The sequence below is a fragment of the Cyrtonyx montezumae genome, unplaced genomic scaffold (assembly GCF_038088225.1).
Source record: "Cyrtonyx montezumae isolate F1298 unplaced genomic scaffold, pur_monq_1.0 scaffold_8, whole genome shotgun sequence".
NCBI lineage: Eukaryota > Metazoa > Chordata > Aves > Galliformes > Odontophoridae > Cyrtonyx > Cyrtonyx montezumae.
Window position 1 is genome coordinate 89,086,686 of NW_027072089.1, and position 18,319 is coordinate 89,105,004.

General features: G+C 37.6%; 1 protein-coding gene across 1 annotated transcript in view; it reads left to right on the plus strand.

The window, feature by feature from the left end:
• Window positions 1-18,319, plus strand: part of CTDP1 (CTD phosphatase subunit 1) — a 93,703-nt gene that overhangs the window by 15,719 nt on the left and 59,665 nt on the right. The window contains exons 5-8 of the mRNA XM_065753009.1: window positions 777-927; window positions 6,793-6,883; window positions 7,956-8,122; window positions 9,340-10,422. Coding sequence (XP_065609081.1) covers window positions 777-927; window positions 6,793-6,883; window positions 7,956-8,122; window positions 9,340-10,422 — 1,492 coding nt within the window. The remainder of the gene's footprint in view (window positions 1-776; window positions 928-6,792; window positions 6,884-7,955; window positions 8,123-9,339; window positions 10,423-18,319) is intronic.

An 18,319-nucleotide genomic window follows, 5' to 3' on the forward strand; every position in this document is an offset into this window, starting at 1 on the left:
TCTGCTGTGTATGTCATTCCTCTCTGAATGCATAGTGATTTTTTTTCTTCTGTTTCTTTTGTTTACTTGTTTTCTTGATATGTTTCATTAAAAACTTGTCACTGAACTGTTAAGACTATGAACAATTAGTCTCTAACCTAGAAACTTTAGAACAAGAAGCACATTGAAACGTGTCTACAGTGTCTTGTATAGGAAGATGCCACTTCAAACTCCAGTGTTATAAAAGAAGCAATTCCTTAGTTTATTTCCTCCTGCCATACTCTCGTGTCCACTAATGTGAGCATGTATTCAGACTTGCTAGCAAAAAGAAGCTGTATATATATTTTGTAATTGATGTAGAATGAAACAGTGGCTTCAGCAACTTAAAAACTGCATATTTGAAAGGTTGTGCCTTTCTTCAAAACAAGCAGTTGTACACAAAATATCTTTTGACAGAATAAAAAATCTCAGCTTTTTTTTCTGTGAAGTTTAATCTTGGTTGCTGTCTGTTAGTTGCACAGTTTTTCCCCAGGTTTAATATGTAATGAGATTAATCTGAATGAAGTTCACAGAGTAGTGTGCACCTTCCTGGCTTTGCATAACTTCATATTTGACTGCCTTGCAACACTGCAGAAGTGTGCTTTGAATTTTTTTAATCCGTATAACATTTGTGGCAAAAACTTGTTTTAGCTTACTCATTCTGAATTCAAGTAGTGGAAGTGATGGAAGAGGGTACTTTTTGCATGCTGGTATTTTTTTTGTCATTTTGATGATATAAAACATACTTTTTCTTCTAGGGCATATTTCATTTCCAGTTAGGTCGAGGTGAGCCGATGTTGCATACTCGTTTGCGTCCTCACTGTAAGGAATTCCTGGAAAAAATTGCCAAGCTGTATGAGTTGCATGTTTTTACATTTGGCAGCAGACTTTATGCACATACAATTGCAGGTGAGTAGTATATTACGTTTAGCAGTGCCTCAGTAAGCTGACTTCATACTCATATGATTTATTTTCTTTCGGTGATTGTTTTCAAATATTTGTTCTTCAGTTTTGCACAAAATAATTCCTGTATACTCCTGTAAGCAGAATTCTCATCTTGGAATTTAGGTGTTGTGTGTATGGCCTGTAATTTTACCAGCAGTCCTTTTTTCACCATACCAGGTTCGTGGGATTTTTTGCTTCCTTGAAAAGTTAAAGAATCAGATTGTGGCTTGGCAACTATTGCCTTCCTCTTTAAGAAATAAACCTGGTGGGCTCTAACAGTGTTCTGCAGCATCACTTAAAGATCTAAAGCAACAGTTCTGTGAAAATCCACAGTGTGGATCTACTTCTGTGGGGAAAAAAGAAATGTACTGTTTCCCTTTACCTGAGGAAGTTTGGCTGCTATATATCAATGAAAACAATTCTGTTTGTGTTTTGTGGACTTTCTAGAGAGAAAAACACAGATCTAACAGTATTTTAATGCGTTATTCTCCAAAACTTGTACATATTTTCTGCTTGTAACTCTAAAATCAGCTTTTAAGTTCTAAAGCTTTCAACAGTAGTAGTCTTTGCTGTGGATCATTGTCTGAAATGTTTTACTTTTCCAACATATGTAAAAGTTAGCTTGTTACAGAATCACGTAGGTCAAGGTAATGAAAATTAGGGGTATGGTCATGTGTTTAAACTTTTTTTTAATTAAAAAAAAAATTCACTCCATCCCTGAGTACTCCTTGGAAGAATGGTATATTTACCTCACGTTTCCCTTTATAGCCTGCAAGTGTAATGCAGTGTGAATACAATGCATCTCCACGTGTCAGACTGTTTGCTGTTCTTCCATGTTATGTAGCCTACCCCACCCACTGTCACTGTCCTTCACATCTGCCTTTTTGTCATGTTGCTGTGATTCCCTTCAGAAATGGTAGCAATGAAAAATAACTGTTCCTTGTCAAGAAAGGAAGATTTCAAAGTAGAACTAACCATTCTGTCTTAGTTCTCATATGGAATTGTATAAACTGAGAGATGTATGCGTGTTTAATATACCACAGAATATACTTAAAATGACAAGAGATTTTTGTTATTGGAAAGTGATAGCTATTTGTCATCTCCTCAAAATAAATTTCAGGAGAGACATGTCCAAATTTCTACATTATTCATTACTGACTGAATTGTTTGAAGTTCTTTCTAAAGCTTTGTCAGTCTCACTGTTGGAATGTATGTTCTGTACTGCTAATGTACAGTGCTTTTTTTTATCCTACTGTCCTTAAAGTGGAATGTGGTTATTTCTTTTAGCAAAACAGAGATCCTTATATTACTGTACTGAATGTGGATATCTGACATTAGGAAAGTGGGTAGCCTGTCTTCTTGAGATGGATTTTGTACCAAAATTTGCCCATAGCCTAAGTTCCAAAGAGGAATACCAAATAAAGTCAGAAGTTGTATAGCAAATATGCTTCTGAGTAAGGGAAAGGGAGGAGCAGTAGGGGTAGTTAATAATAGCGATTGCTCTTATCTAAAGGTGGTCCTGTTTTTGCTTATTTTCATATCTACGCTAAAATTTTGATTACTCCGCAATCCCCATGCTGTCACAGACTGATGCTTACTGTGTGACAGACATACCTGTGGTTGCCATACTTGAGCTGTTTCATCTGTTCCATAGAGAAGGTAGCCACAAAATGGGCAAATTAAGGTATTGCCGCTTTCAGACATTTCCAGACTTCTGTATGTTTCATGAATCTGCTAATTAACCCAAAACAGGAGAGGATTTTTGCAGTGATGATGGTAGTTCCTGCTGAAATATGTAGCTACGTGGAGAAATAAAATAAATCTTGATAAAACCCTGAGCCCACACACTCACCACCTGTATAAGCAAGGTATAGAAAAGTTTGTACGTTAATACATATACAGACCACCGGGTGGTACTATTGGTTAACTCATTTCTCACAAGGAGCAATAGAGGGTTTATTTTTTATTTATTTATTTATTTTTACTGTTATCCTCGTGTTACATAAGGAAAGGACTTGTAATAAAATGCCAGGAAACTTTTTGTAAGATTCCTCTGTGCTTTCTCAGCTTCTCCATATGTATCCTATATTATTTTGCAGAGAATGCAAAGAAGTTGCTAAAATATACTGGAAGAAAATTAGAAAGGCAAAAGCCCAGTTGAACTCAACTTGGCTACTGCAGTAAAAGAACAAAAAACTTTTTTACAAATATATTAAGAGTAAGAAGAGAGCATTGGGAATCTCCATCTGGATTGCAGTAGGGATTCCCCACTGGATGCAGTGGGGAATGTGACCATTGATGGTAATGAAAGGCTGAGGTTCTCAGTGCCTTCTTTACATCTGTCTTTAATAGTCAAATCAGTTATCTTTGGGGTACTTGACTCCCTAACCTGGAAGTGTGTGACTGGGAGCTGAATAAACCCCCCACGATTCAGATGGAGACTGTTAGAGGCCTTCTACTCCATCTGGACCCTCAAAAGTCAATGAAGCTTGATGGGACTTATCCAGAGGTTCTGAAGGAGCTGGCAGAGGTGATGGCCAAGCTACTTTCCCCAGTCTGTCAGTGTTACTGGTCAGCTGGAGAAGTTCCAGATGATTGCAGGCTTGCCAACATGACTCCCACCTACAAGAAGGGTCCTAAGGAGAATCTGCATGCTTGTCAGCATGACCTTGGTATGAGGGAAGGTAATCATCTTGGGTGAGTTCCCACAACATGTCTGGGACAACCAGAGGACCAGGCCCAGCCAGCATGGGTTCATGAGAGGCAGGTGCTTTCTTGACCAATATCATCCTCTGTGATTGAGTGATAAGCCTGGTGGATGATGGAAAGGCTGTGGATATGGTCTACTTAGACTTTAACAAAGTCTTTGACAATCTCTCCCACTGTATTCTCGGGGGAAAGCTGTCAGCCTGTGGTCTGGATTGGTACATTCTTTGCAGAGCAAAGAACTGTCTGGAAGGCCAAGCCCGAGAGTGGTAGTGAATGGAGTTAAATCCAGCTGGCAACTGGTCATGAGTGGTGTTTCCCAGGGATTGGTATTGGTGCCCATCCTCTTTAATATCTTTATTTATGATCTGTATGCAAGGATTGAGTGTACCCTCAGTAAGTTTGCAGATGACACCAAGCTGGGAGGAAGTGCTGGTCTGCCTGAGGTAGGAAGGCCATACAAAATGATCTGGACAGGCAGGGGCCAATGAGATGAAGTTCAGCAAGACCAAGTGCTGGGTCCTGCTTTTTGGCCACAACAACTCCATTCAGTACTACAGGCTTGGGGCAAAATGGCTGGAAGACAACGCAGAGGAAAAGGACCTAGGAGTGTTGGTCAGTGCTTGGCTGAACATGATCTGGCAGTGTGCCCAGGTGGTCAGGAAGACCAATGGCATGCTGGCTTGTATCAGAAGCAGTGTAGTCAGCAGGGGCATGGAAATGATCATCCCTCTGTACTCAGCTCTAGTGAGGCCTCAAGTACTGTGTTCAGTTCTGGGCCCCTCACTACAAGAAAGATTTAATATCTGGCCCTGGAGCACGTCCAGAGAAGGGCAACAAAGCTGGTGAGGGGACTGGAGCACAAATTTGATGAAGAGAGGCTGAGGGAACTGGGATTGGTTTAGTCTGGAAAAGAGGAGGCTCAGAGGAGACATTGCCCTCTACAACTACCTGAAAGGAGGTTGTGGCGAGGTGGGGGGTGGGACTCAACCTCTTCTTCTATGTAACTAGTAATAGGACTAGGGGGAATGGCCTCAAGTTGCATCAGGGAAGTTCTGATCAGATATGAGGAAAAACTTCTTCGAAAGAGTGGTGAGGCAGTGGAATGGGCTACCTGGAGGGTGGTTGAGTCATCATCCCTGGAGATTTTCAAGAAACGTGTTAATGTGGCACTGAAGAACATGTTTTAGTGGACAACATTGGTGGTAGGCAGATGATTGGACTAGAGTTAAATTATGTTAAAGGTCTTTTCCAACCTAAATGATTCTATGGTTTTTTGATTTCCCTGAAACCTAAGAAAATAAAGTTGTTTTCATTGCATCGAATTGATTTGTTAAGCAACTTCAAAAAAATTTAGTCATATAAAGAAGTTCTTTACAAGGGCAGTTCCATTTTATCTTATTGCATTGCAGATGCATTAGTTCAGAAAGACCCTACTCTGTTGCATCACTGGTTAGCAATATCCTCTGTATTCTAAGTGAATTATGAAGGGAGGAAAATAACTGAAATTTTAACATTTTTATTAAAGCCATCTTTAATAGCTCTGGAACAATACTTCATTGGTAATCCCTAACAGTCGGAACTTATTTGTTTGTGATGTTTTAATTTAATTTCGTCTTTTATTAGCAGATCTAGCTAGACAGCAGTGCAACTAAATGCCTCATTTGGGTTTTGCCATTTATGAAGTGCAGTCCAATGTGCTGTAGAGTCCCTCTGTGTTCAGGTAGTTAGAAGAAGAGACCCTGGTTTGGAAGAAGAGCAACTTGTGTGACAGCTTATGTAGTTTGTCAAAATATCTGTGTGTACAGCAATAAATCTTTGTAGCTAATTTTCTCAATTCGTTATGCCTAGGTACTGCAAGGGTCTCACTACAGGGGATGATTCTACGAGTTTGCAGCAATTCTTAAGCATAGTCGGGTGAGTTAAGGTTGAACCTCTGTCCTTAACTCGGAATTTTCTTGCTTTTATGGGTTTTAAGTTATTCCAATTACTCAGTAATACATATGCAATCAACACTGCAGAAGTGACTACTGATTTTTTTTATTACTGATATTTTTATTTAAACCCTCTGTTTTAAAAGACCCAACTTAATATACACTTGGGAGCTGGACTTTTTTTTAAAATAGTAGAGAAGATAAAGTACATTCCTTCTGTAAAAATCGGAGCTCCCTGAAAGAAGATTAGTGTGGGTCTCTAGAGTCAGTAGTCATTTTGAACTCTTCTGTTTAGAAGATGGTCACAACTTAAGCAGAACAAAATTGTAATTAAAAACAAAGCCACTAAGTATATAGTGCCTTGTATTATTCATAGGAATAGTGAGAAGTTGAGCAATTTTGATGAGATTACAGATTAAGGTTAGCATGCAATTATGCAGCTGTTGACCTCTGTTCATGAAGACCAACTTTGTTATATTGAGGATAGGTTCAGAAGCATGTGCATGTGTTTGTACACCAAAGTCACTATTTTCTTAAACAATGGTATTTTATCTTGCTCTGAAGTCCAGCTAGCACAGCTTCTCCTGTTTCTTCTTTCTCCCCTCTTCTTCCTTTAAGAGTAGTCAGACATGTAACTGCAATGAACATAAGTATTTCAATGAATCGTAGGATCTACTTGTTCTGTGTGAAAGTATTAAAGTAGTGTTAGAGGTAAAACTTAAAACCTACAAATGCAAGAGCTCCGGCTGAAATGGTCCCATAACTTGCCTATTGTGCTAAAGTATTGCAGCACATTGCCGACTCTTGTGAGACTTCTTTGCAGTCCCTAGGCATAATGAGCTGAGGAGAGCATTTAGCTTTAAAGAGTCACCTGTAGAGGTATAAATGTAAGTTGCAAGAATGTGCATCTATAATCACTGTATTTTTCAGCCTAATCCGTTTGAATGTCACAAATCTAGTTATTTTAATATCAGATTTGTTGCTATGTTGAAAGAGAAATGGGGTTTTTGAAATGAATCCCACTGAATTTCTTATGAATATTTAATGTGCTGTACATACCCATATAGTATCTCTTACCTTAAAATTGTCTCTTTGTTAAATTACTGTTGCACAGATTAAAATAGCTGAACTATAGTGTAAAAGGACCAAATGTCTCAAGTGTTAATCTTGTACTCTCTTCTTTCAAAAGGATTTTTGGATCCTGAAAAGAAGCTTTTTTCCCATCGGATATTATCAAGGGATGAATGTATTGATCCATTTTCTAAAACAGGGAATCTTAGGTATGTATGTGAGCCTTATGCAGTAAACAAAACAGGACAAAGTGACAGTGCTGTCAGTTTAATAAACTTTAGTCTCTGTAGTTAACGTGTTACTAATCCTTCCGTAACTGCTTCTTAAATATCAACACTGCCTCAGTAAAACAGATGTTATACATTGCAGCATTTCAGCTGTTTATTTGGTGGCAATGGAAAAGCGAGGATGTGAATCAGTGATGTTATTTTCGTTTACACTTTTTATTCTTGCAATACCTGTACCTCAGTTTTTTGGATTGTGGCCTTGTGTAATGACTTGTAATCAAAGAAGAGTAGTATGCCTCAGTATTCTCAATTCAGTCATGTACACTTAATATTCAGGCTTTAAAAGTGCTGTACATGTAGAAGCTTCTGCTGTGCAGTGATGTGTGGTTTTTTGCTTGTTTTTGAGATCTATATTCTTTGAATTCATATTCTAGTCTAACTTCAGGTTCTTATCCTGACATTCTTTATTATACGATAGGAACATTTTTTTCTTTTCCAGAAAAACAGATGTTTGGCTTTTTTATAAAGCTAGATAAACATAACTATATGTTCCTCATCAGAGGATAGCAGATAAGAAGCTTTTCTCTTTTCTTGGTGTTTTCATATGCACGTGTCTTGATTACTGCACCTACTCCTCCTGGTTGATGTAAATACTAATAGGATTTTCTTTGTCTTGGATTGAAAAAGTCTACTATTTGAAAAAATGTACTTAGGTCTTTTTCATGTAGGCAGTTGGTTTTGGTGGGTTTTTTTTTTGTCAGTGTAAAATGAGAAAACTAAACAGAAATTTTGTGATGTTTTTTTCTTGCTGAAACTTGTTAGTTCTTGCTTTTGGTGTATGGGATCTGGATTTCAGAACCGGCTTTCCCTTTTTAATAAACTTTAATTAGTTTAAATACTGTATTTTAAACATTGTAACTTCAGTATAGCTGACTTTATTTTTGTAAGTTTATCCACATTCTGCAGACATACATATAATAAACAAAAAGTTCAGCAATAGTATCAATCTTTAAAGTGAATTCATTTTAACTATTTCAACTATTTTGTTTCTTAGAGATCTCTTTCCGTGTGGGGATTCCATGGTTTGTATCATCGATGACAGGGAGGATGTCTGGAAGTTTGCACCCAATTTGATAACCGTGAAGAAATATGTATACTTTCAGGGGATAGGTGATATTAATGCACCTCCTGGATCAAGAGAGATTCAAATGAAGAAGAAAAGTAATTATTTGTAATTCTTATGGATTTTTTTCATTTTTCAAAGGTATTGATTGTGTTGATTTTAGTACTATCACTTAGCACTCAGGTGAGTGATCTTAGGCTATTGTAGTTACTATTGTAGAGTGCTACTGAAGCACATGTAGACGTAGCTGAACTGTTTCTTAATAGCTTTTCTTTTGGTGAGGTGTTGAAACAGAAGTGGAGCTTTAGTGGCAGCATTTTGGTTGATACAGCTGAAGAGCTGCTGTAGTATTCTTATGGGGGAAAAAGTACTTGAAAAGCTGTATATAAGAAATTGTACTGTTTCTCCTAGTTCAACAAAGGAATTTTTTTGTTTCATATTATTATTTAATATGATACCTTTCCCCCCCCCTTATTGAACTTGAAATGTCCAACATGGTAACAGTTATGATGTTACTCAGGCTGATTCAGGACATGGGATCTTTTCTTTGACTGGCATCACTAGGTACAGGGCAGCAGGAACATGCACACAAAAGAGGGACAAAGTAGGATAATTTCATCCTAGTCATTCATGCCTTTTCATTCTTCATGAATATATGAGTGCAACTGTTTGAATGTCTACAGTTTCTTTATCTTCCTGTCTACAGATATCTAATGAAGACACATACTAAAGCTTTTTCTGTTTTGAGTTCAATCATTACACTTGCTTGTGTTCCAGTAATATCTCAAATGAATCTTAATCAGTATGTTTGCCTAGCTAGAACATGCATATCTTTTCAACTCTAAAAATGCAGTAATTTTGGTTGTGAAAATTAGGAAATATATGAAATGTGATGGAAATTTATAGAGGAAATTCTTGTAGCTGAGGTTCTGGGTTGGGGCCTTATGAAGTAAAATCTGCCCTGTATTGTTTTTTTTTTTTATTTCAGTAGCTTAATTTCTTCTGAGATGTAGTATGAAAGCCATGCTAAAACAGAAGTCCTTTTATTGTTTGCAAATATTTATAAATGAGTTTTTTTAACTGTACTGATCATGTTATAATAATCTTACACAGCTTCCTTAGAAAAGTGAAGTTTGCTAATTCTAGTAGCGGTTGATACCTGAAATATCTTAGCACCCTTGAAAAGTTTAGTTGTCTTTACTGAGCTTAGAGAAATCTTACTACATGTATCAATTGTCTGCTTAAGGAAGAAGGAAACTTACTAAAAAAAAAATCTGAAAAAAAACATGTGTTTTGTTTCTTTTACGTGTCTTAGTAAACCACTCTGCTAAACCAGAGGCACAGGATTCAGCAGTGACATCAGGAAAAGATGCTGATGAAGTGAAAAATGTTACATGTATAGAAGAACAAAGCAATGGTCTCAAGAAAGCTACAAAGGATGTGTGCACAGCGAATGGAAGCACTTCCGTTAGCAGTGAAACACCTGCATGTGATTTGAGTTCTCATGGTAAAGTTAATACTCAGGACTCTTTAAGTGATAGCACTGATCACAATACAGACAGTGAGGTCACTAACAATTTGTCAAGTATAAAGGAATCTCAGATTTCTTCTGAACAAGTAGATAGAACGGTGTTAGAGAAACAGCAAACTCAAGAGAAGAAGAGTGATTTGGACTTTGAACTGTCTAGTGACAGTGAGAGTGAAGGTGGATTGGATACCAGAAAGTCATCTACTTCTGTATCGGATAGTGAGAATGAGGAAAAGAGAAGCTGGAAGAAATCAAAACAACCTCTGCAGGATGAAAATACACAGCAAGGGAGTTGCACTGATATGAGTGAGAAAAAAGACGGTCAGGTGAATCATTCTGAGGGGAAGCAATCTCTACCACATGAAAATATTCTTGAAAAAACTGATATTGATGTGCAAGAAGAAAGTGAACAGGAAAGCCTTTGTGATTTAGGAAATGGGTGCGCAGACAAGAAAGAAGCTGAAACAGAGTCTCAGAATAGCGAACAGTCTGGAATTACAATGGGTGAGTCCTTAGACCAGAGTATGGAGGAAGAGGAGGATGAGGATGATACAGATGATGATGACCATTTAATGCATCTTGAAGAGATCCTTGTGCGGGTTCACACTGATTATTATACCAAGTATGATAAATACTTGAAAAAGGAGATAGAGGAAATTCCTGACATCAGAAAAATAGTACCGGAACTGAAAAGTAAAGTTTTGGCAGATGTAACCATAATCTTTAGTGGACTCTACCCAACTAACTTCCCCATTGAAAAAACACGGGAACACTATCATGCTACAGCACTTGGAGCTAAAATTGTTAAGAATCTAGTACTGAGTGCTGATGATCCAGACAAAGCAACACATCTCATTGCAGCAAGGACAGGTAGGTTAAAAATAAATAAATAATGCTCAAGTTTTCTGTCAGCTTTTTTTTCTGTGACAAATCATTCATTGCTGTGGGCTGTTTATGTATAAGCTACAGACTTTAATGCAACAGGTTAGGGTTTAAATTAAAGAATTGATTTTAAATTATACGTCAGGTTAGACATTTTTAATGTCTTTTGCTGCTTTCTGATTATGTAGTTTGTTGAAAGGAAAACCCTCTATGTTAGCTGTAGTGTAGCTTTTCATGTCATCTTGGTTGAGAGTTGGTGATACAAGGTTTTTGACTGTTACGTATGTTGAGTAAAAGCCTTTCGAACTTTCCTCAGATTTAACCTGAAATGGCTACGTTTCATTTAGTTTGGAATGAAAGTTATTACAAGAGGCTGGAATTTGATGATATCCTGTCACTGTTCTCTGTAGTCTGTATGTCTTTGTCATTAATGTATGTAAGAGCTTGGCCTTAATTTCTGCATTAAGTACTTTACAAAGCTAACTATTTTTACATAGCTTTAATGGAGAAAGGATAGAAAAGAATGTGCCATTGATGAACTTCATTGGAGGAGCTGAGAGGCCATGACTTGCTTCCAGTATAAATTTTTATATGGTCTTTCACCTGAGGAGGATCCCTTACTGTTCACGTTAGAAGCTGCATTGGATCTGAATATCTAGTGATCAAAAACATGTAATCTAAAAGTAAAACTGTATTGTTTAGATGGTAATCAGTATACTGTGATGTGCTAATAAGCTATTTTTAATATATTTGCCTAAATAACAAAGTGTCTTTGCAAGGTTAGTGTAAACCTACTTCACTTCAGTTATCTCAATGTAGAGCTCTAGTGACAAAATGTTCAGATAGCTTTTTTTATTTAGGAAGGCTATACCAAAACTTTTTTTTTTAATTAGCAAAACTGTAGAAAAAAGACTGCAATATTGATCTTGTGAAGTAATATCAGAATAAAATCTGTCCTGAAGTAGAGAAGTAACAAATCTGTATTAATTGCCCTGATGTAAGTAGTAAAAACAACTTGAAAATTCAGAAAGTAGGATTAGTTTCACATAGATTAGCTGGGATTCTGACTCATGAAGATGTGATAGTTGAAATTACAAGTGTTAGAGTGTTAAAATAGGTGGATGCATGAGTTGTGGGCTCTGGTTTTATTGTGGTTACTGAACAGCCCTCATAACTGTAGTAATAGCAGCACTCTATCAGCAAAGAACATGAAGCAATGAAGCTTGTCATATTTCATTGGAGAGGTGACAATTGTTCATACAGTTTTCAAGTTGTTTCTATTTCAAATCATAAAATAATTAATTTCAAGGTTACTCAGTATGTTTTGTTGTAGATGGTTCCTGAATATAGTTGTACATTGGATGCAACTATTACGTGATGTGTCAGATTGTTAGAATAAATGTACATGAATTCAACACCATCTACTGTTCTCCACTTTTTTGGAGGAAAAGCTATTATTCAAGATTTGGTTAAGATACACAGCAAGAGAAAATGAGAAGTAGCTGAAGTTTTTTTTTGTTTGTTTGTTTTTTGTCTTTGAAGCATCCCCAGCAGGTTGGGGTTTGGGAGTAGTGTATATAGATAGAATATCTATGTTCTGCTTTTTGGGGGAGAGAGGTTTAAGCAAATTCTTAGCTGCCTGCACATTCTTAGTGATTGTCCACTGGTGTAAAACTTAATAGTAGTGATAAAAAAGTTTTTTTAGAGTATTTAAATCAAGGCTATTAGTATTTTTTTCACTGTGCAGTTCATATTTTCTGACTTTGTGCCAAGACCTGGACTCTCTTGCAGGATATTACTGTGTTGCTGCTGTTGCTCTTGATATTTAAAACTGGAAAATATATTCAAATATTGCATGTGAATTAAAGCTAGAAATAGCAGGTTGTTGGGCTGAAAAGCTTGTTATTGTCAGTATTTAGAAGCTGACCTGTGTTACTAAGAAAAAAATAATAGCATCAATTCACAACAAGTAACTTGGCAGTCTTTTCTGCCTGACAAGCAAGGCTATTGTCATCTCTCATCATCAGTCTGTAATTATTTCTGTAACAGTGGCAGTGAGATAGTTTTTTCACTCTAAGTATCTCTATATTCAATTTAATTTTCTTGTAAGCTTTTAATGGATTGCATGTGGCTTTGCTTTTGTGTGGGAGAGGTCCGTTTTGTTTTTTCAACTGAAGACCCTTCCCCATTTGTTTAGATTGGAGTATTTTTGTTGCCTCATCTTAATTTCATGAGGGAATCTCTGAAATATAATCAGATTTTGTGGGTATAAAGTGTGTCCTCTCACAGCTGGAGTTGTGATAATTCAACTGTCAACATTATTTTCATACTGATCCTTGTGTGGTTAGAAGGCAAATGAGGCAAGTCTTTATTTGCTGCAGGTAAGCCACACAAATAGAAACATCTGAAACTCTGCTTCCTAATTACTTGCGAAATGATGGAATGGAGTACGTTCCTTTAGTGGTATTCACAAACTTGTTTCTTCAGATCTGAAATTAGGCGAGTTGTGCTCTCTCCAGAAGTATCATCCTGTATCTGGTTATGAAAGGTGATACTTAAGCATAGCTGTTAGTATGGTGTTTCTGCATGACACCTCTAAGAATGGCAGACTTAGGACTCAAACCAAGCCTGTTTAACCTATGTGATTATTCTTTGTTAGTTGAGCATGTAAAATGACTTGTTCAGCATTTGTGGGAGTGAGTAGTGCTTGCTTTAGGGTGATGAAAAGAGGAAGATTTTTCCAAAGAAAATGTGAAGGGGAAGTCAGTGTGAAACAGAGCATCGCCCTCCCCCTCAGACTTGGAGGGTTGAGGAAAGGTTACCTCACCTGTGAACATAGCGTAACTACTCCTTCCCTATGCCAAGCTCATAGCTGCTATTTGAGGTTTTATTTGCAGGATCCTTGCAGCCTAATAGTTGCTATTTGGGGTTATATTTACAGCATCCTTGAAGCATACTGCAGTAAATTTAAATTTCTTCGAGTCTGTGTGTGCTTGTCTGTTTCTCTGCAAACAATTTGTTTCTTTGCAGACGTAGGTACTCCAAATTCTAAAAATAAATAAATCCCTCTTCTTATGAGAAAATTAGGATTTTTGTTTTTTGTTATGCAGGGAAGAAAATACTGTCTGCTTGGATTACTGACCATCTAATCAGCTTTCCTAAATCTGAGTGGCTAAGAAAAGGCTACCATGTTGTTCTCCCCACTCTATGCCACATAAATCTTATTTTTTATAAAATTTCTGTTCTTTGATCTAAGCAACAGTGAACAGCACTGCATAATTAGTTATAGCCTTACTCACTGTGTGGGAACTGTTGAATCATGGCCTGAACCACTGATTGATCACCTGAGGTTAGCACTGAGACAGCTGCAGGAGCACAGGTGAAGGCAATTCACCTGTGTGACCAGAAGGAGTGGAGTCTGGCTCCACCTCTCCCAGACCCCATTTAAGGGCTGACCACCACTGGGGAAGGAGTCCTGAGTGAGCCTTGACTGTTAGTGACAGGTGAGCCTTTCCTTATTTGCTGGTTGTCTTTATACCATCTGGATAAGCCGTACAAAATAGACCATCAGCCTCCATTATTTTGTGTGAGTACTATTCTTTTGGGTTATTCACCCTACACACACATACATTTGGCTAAACATATGCCATAACATTGTCTTGTTATGAGGGATGCTCCAAAGGTAATGCATCCTGCTTATTATTGGCCTGCTACATCAGAGGCAGATGGTGGTGGTCTGGTTGAAGAGGTTGAACCTTCCCAACAGTATTCCCATTACACGTTGCCATTTGACAGATGACAGCAGAAGGGCTCTCTGACAAAATGGCATCTGACATTGAAGTGCATATGAAGCAAAGGTGTGTTCCTGAATTCCTCCATGTGAGGAAAAAATAGCACCCACTGACATTCATCAACACTTGCTGAATGTTTATAGAGACCAAACAATGGGTGTGAGCACAGAGAGGCAGTAGTTGGTGCATTGCAGCAGTGGAAACAGCAACAATGGGTCACCTGTACTGGTGCAGATTTTTATGAACATGGAATGCAAGCTGTTATTCATCACTGGCAAAAACAATAGCTATGGTGGTGACTGTGTTGAAAAAACAGTGTTTTGTATGTGAGAATTTACGCTATCAGTGTTGTTCCACTCTTGTATCTGTTGTAGTTTCCATGGAAGAAGGTGGGAGTCGTTAGGTGTTACTGTCAGAGTGACCTTGTATATTCCTTCCTGAATATATGACTTTGTATATTCCTCCCTGAACAAGTGGAAGATGCTGTAGTTGACTTTTTAAGTTTTTGCTGTTGGAGAAGGTAAAATCTGTTTAGGTCATTTGAAAATTTTCTGTTATGTGGAAATGGAAACATTTCAGTCTACACCCTCAATTTTTCTAATATTTTTCACAATACGTTTTATTTTCTGCCTCTTCCTACGTTTTAAAAGCTTTTTGGGAATCAGTTCATTGTTCTTGGTGGCTTAGCATATGTTAAGCTTGTTTAAAATGCCAGTTGCCTATGACTGTATCTCCTTGTATTCATCTTTGTCTACATTCTTAATGCTTATAGCTGAGAGTAGCTTGGAGATGCTGAGAGAAAAGAAAAAGCGGTCAGCTGATCACCTGTTTATAGGTTGCCCTCAGGGTATGTTGACTTCCTTATGTTAGAATTTGAGTCTTTTGAGAGTGAATCCTTAGTGTACTTTGGCTCACCCTGGAGCAGTCTCAAGCTTGCACACTTGATTCCTTTAGGATGAATTGGAAAGTGCAGCTGAATGAACAGTCGAAGGTGTTTGGTCTGTGAGACCTGGCAGAGCTAAGCCAAAGCAAAATTTAGTGACAGCTGATAAAATGCACATCAGTCCTCCAGCACCTGTTCTGCTCTGTTGGGCTGTGTGGTTTGGTAATGTGAACATGGCCAAATTATGCCATACAATGTTTCTTACTCTTCATATACATACAGCCTAAGTCTCGTTTATCTTCTATGTTTAAATGCCTTCATACTTTGAATAAGACAAAGTGAAGTGCTATAATAAAACCATCTTCTAGAGAACGTCTGTAGAAGTTTATTGTGGTGTTGTGGGCGTTGATCACTTCATTAGTAATAAATTTATTAGGAGGTGATTGGTGGGGTTTTTGTCTTCTTGGGTTTTTTGGGGTTTTTTTTTTGCTTGTTTTTTAACCTTTTGTTTGCAAGTTCAGTAGTAGAATTGGTCAGTCCCATCCCCAGGTTTGAAAATCTTTTTCCAGAATTAAGTGCTTCCAGCTGTATTCGTATTGGGTAGATGTGGTAAATTTGAACCCTAGCTGCTTTTTGTGGAAAGTCATGTATAACTTCTTAACGCTTTTTGGAACAATTTTAGACTGGAATTTGAAGTAATAAAAATGAGTAAAGGAAAACAATGCAAAAGATTGTCCAGGAAAAAAAACTTCTCTAATGACTTTTAGCCAGTTGGATGATTCATATATTCCTAGATGCATCAAAAGTACTGTTATTTGGATAGATTAAATTATTTTTCTGGACTAATTGCTTCTCCTTGATAAGCATGCTTCCAAATGGAAAGTTAAACTGGTGAGAGAGGGAAGACAACAAGCAAGGATATTAAATATTGCAGAGCTGTTTCTTCTATCCAGTTAAATTTGGTGTTGCACTAAATCTTGCTCAAAGACCATCATATGTATGAAATCTTGATTTCTCAAGATATCTTCTAGAAATAGAAGACAGTCTGTCAGATGGCACAGTTGTTTTATTTCATGCTATTTCCAGTATGCTGCTATAGGCAGCTGCACTTCACAAATGGGAGGAAGCAGAAAAACTGCAATTTGCAGTTCTGAGAAAGGTAAGGCTTCAGGGTGTAAGGAATTGGGTTTGGTTATGTAATGCTATTCATGTCACCACGTTCATCTTAATACAGCACTGGAAAATGGCTTGTATCTGTCACAAGTAAAGCTGTTGTTTCAGAAGCATAAGCATTTTTTTTAAATTGTCTTTTTTCTTTTTTTTATGTTTAAGGTTTTCATTACAATCCAGTTGACAAGAATTGAAATTTATGTAGAGTCTTAGTATATGTCCAGTGTGAAATGATCAGATACGCACAAATGTGGAGTGTGTATGGAAGGGGCAAAAAGATGAAATATCTGGCAATAGAGAAAGTTCAATTTCAGGAATACCTTGAGGAAGCTGTCTTCTCGTATGCACCTTTGCCTCATTAAATCTGTTAAATATTTAGTAGTTATGGTTCATCCTGATGCAGTTCAAAAGGAGCAGCAATATCTTGAGTTGGAGAAATAGATGTGCAACAGAAGCAGAAAAGCTTTTATTCAGGCATCCCAAGCACGATTCAAGTTCACCATGATTTTGGTTAACTATTCTGTATGCTCATTAGAGAAATCACATTCATGTTGCTGTTCTGCATGGGTTGCTCTGAATACCTCCTCTTTTATCATGTTTTCTCACAACATCTATACGGAAACTGTTAGGCCATGGCCTGAACCAGTGATTGAGTACCTCATGAAAGGGTGTAGCCTGCCCTGGGAACACAGGTGGAAACAACTTACCTGTGCAATTGGGCGGGACAGACCCAGGGCCTACCCCTCCCTCCACTGATTTGAAGGCTGGCAGCCACAAGGGAAGCATCTCTGCTCAGAGATCACTGCCTTTGGAGTGTTGGGTAAGCCCTGATTCTTGGAAAGGGAATTACCAGATTGTGACCTCTACCTTTCTTGGGTGTTTAGAAACTGATTTAAAGCAGCTCTATCTGCTACTGCCTAACTTTACAGCATTAGAAGTGAATGCTGATGGTATGGCAGTAGAGGTTGAATCTTCACCGTTATGTTTTGTGGCTGTATGACAGATGGCAGCAGAGGGGCAGGCTGAAAAAGTGGCATCTGAGATGAAAGTGCATATGAAGTAGAGGTGTGCAATTTAATTCTTCTGCACAGAAAAAATTGTACCCATTTACGTTCGTTGATGTTTGCTGAATGTTTCTGGAGACCAGACAGTGAATGTGAGCACAGTGAGGCAGTGGGGGGTGCATTTCAACAGTGATGATAAGGACATAAAAAACAAGCTATGTTTCTGGGCAGCCATGTGGGTTTTTACAAGTGCAGCTTGCAGGTTCTTGTTCATGGCTGATGAAAATGCATAGTTCATGGTGGTGACTATGTTGAATAATAGTGTTTTGTAGCCCAGAATTTCCTCACTAAAATAGTGTTATTCTGCTTTTTTTTATCTGTTGTAGTTTCCATGAAAATAAATAAGAAGCATTACTTTTGGAGTGACCTATCTACACCGTTCAGTCAGCTCCAACATTGCTATATGAAGGAGAACACGGCTAGTCATGTCTAATATTTGATTCAGTATTGAGTAACAGGCACAAATACCTAAACTTCCAACAAATGTCTTGGTTTTGTTGTCTTTCTTGAAATTGTCATGCTTATGAACCTGATTTCAGTACCAGTTCTAAATGGCTCGTCTTGCCTCTTTGTTCACATTATATAGCTGGCTCTGAAGTTCTAAGAAATTCTCAACTATAAAACACTGCATAGTGTAAAGATAGTACAATTGAGGGTGATGCACACAGATAGCAGGTTGAATTTTTTTCCTACTGATTATTTATTTAACAACTTAGCAAGTTTTATAACTTTATCTCCAAATATTAAGGCCTTCCATAGACCTCTCATAAATGCTGAAACAAATATCACTGTTTGTTTATCTATCTTCCCCCTGGTAAAAATAGAAGGAAGAAATGCATTCTTGAAACGCTTGGATGGATAGACCAGGGTTAATTTCGTCTTTTATTTTGTTGGCTTGTTTTTACTCACTGGTTCTGAAGCTTCTTGGCAAAGATGTGTTGCAACATTACAAAGTTTCTTTTTATGCTGGCTTCTCC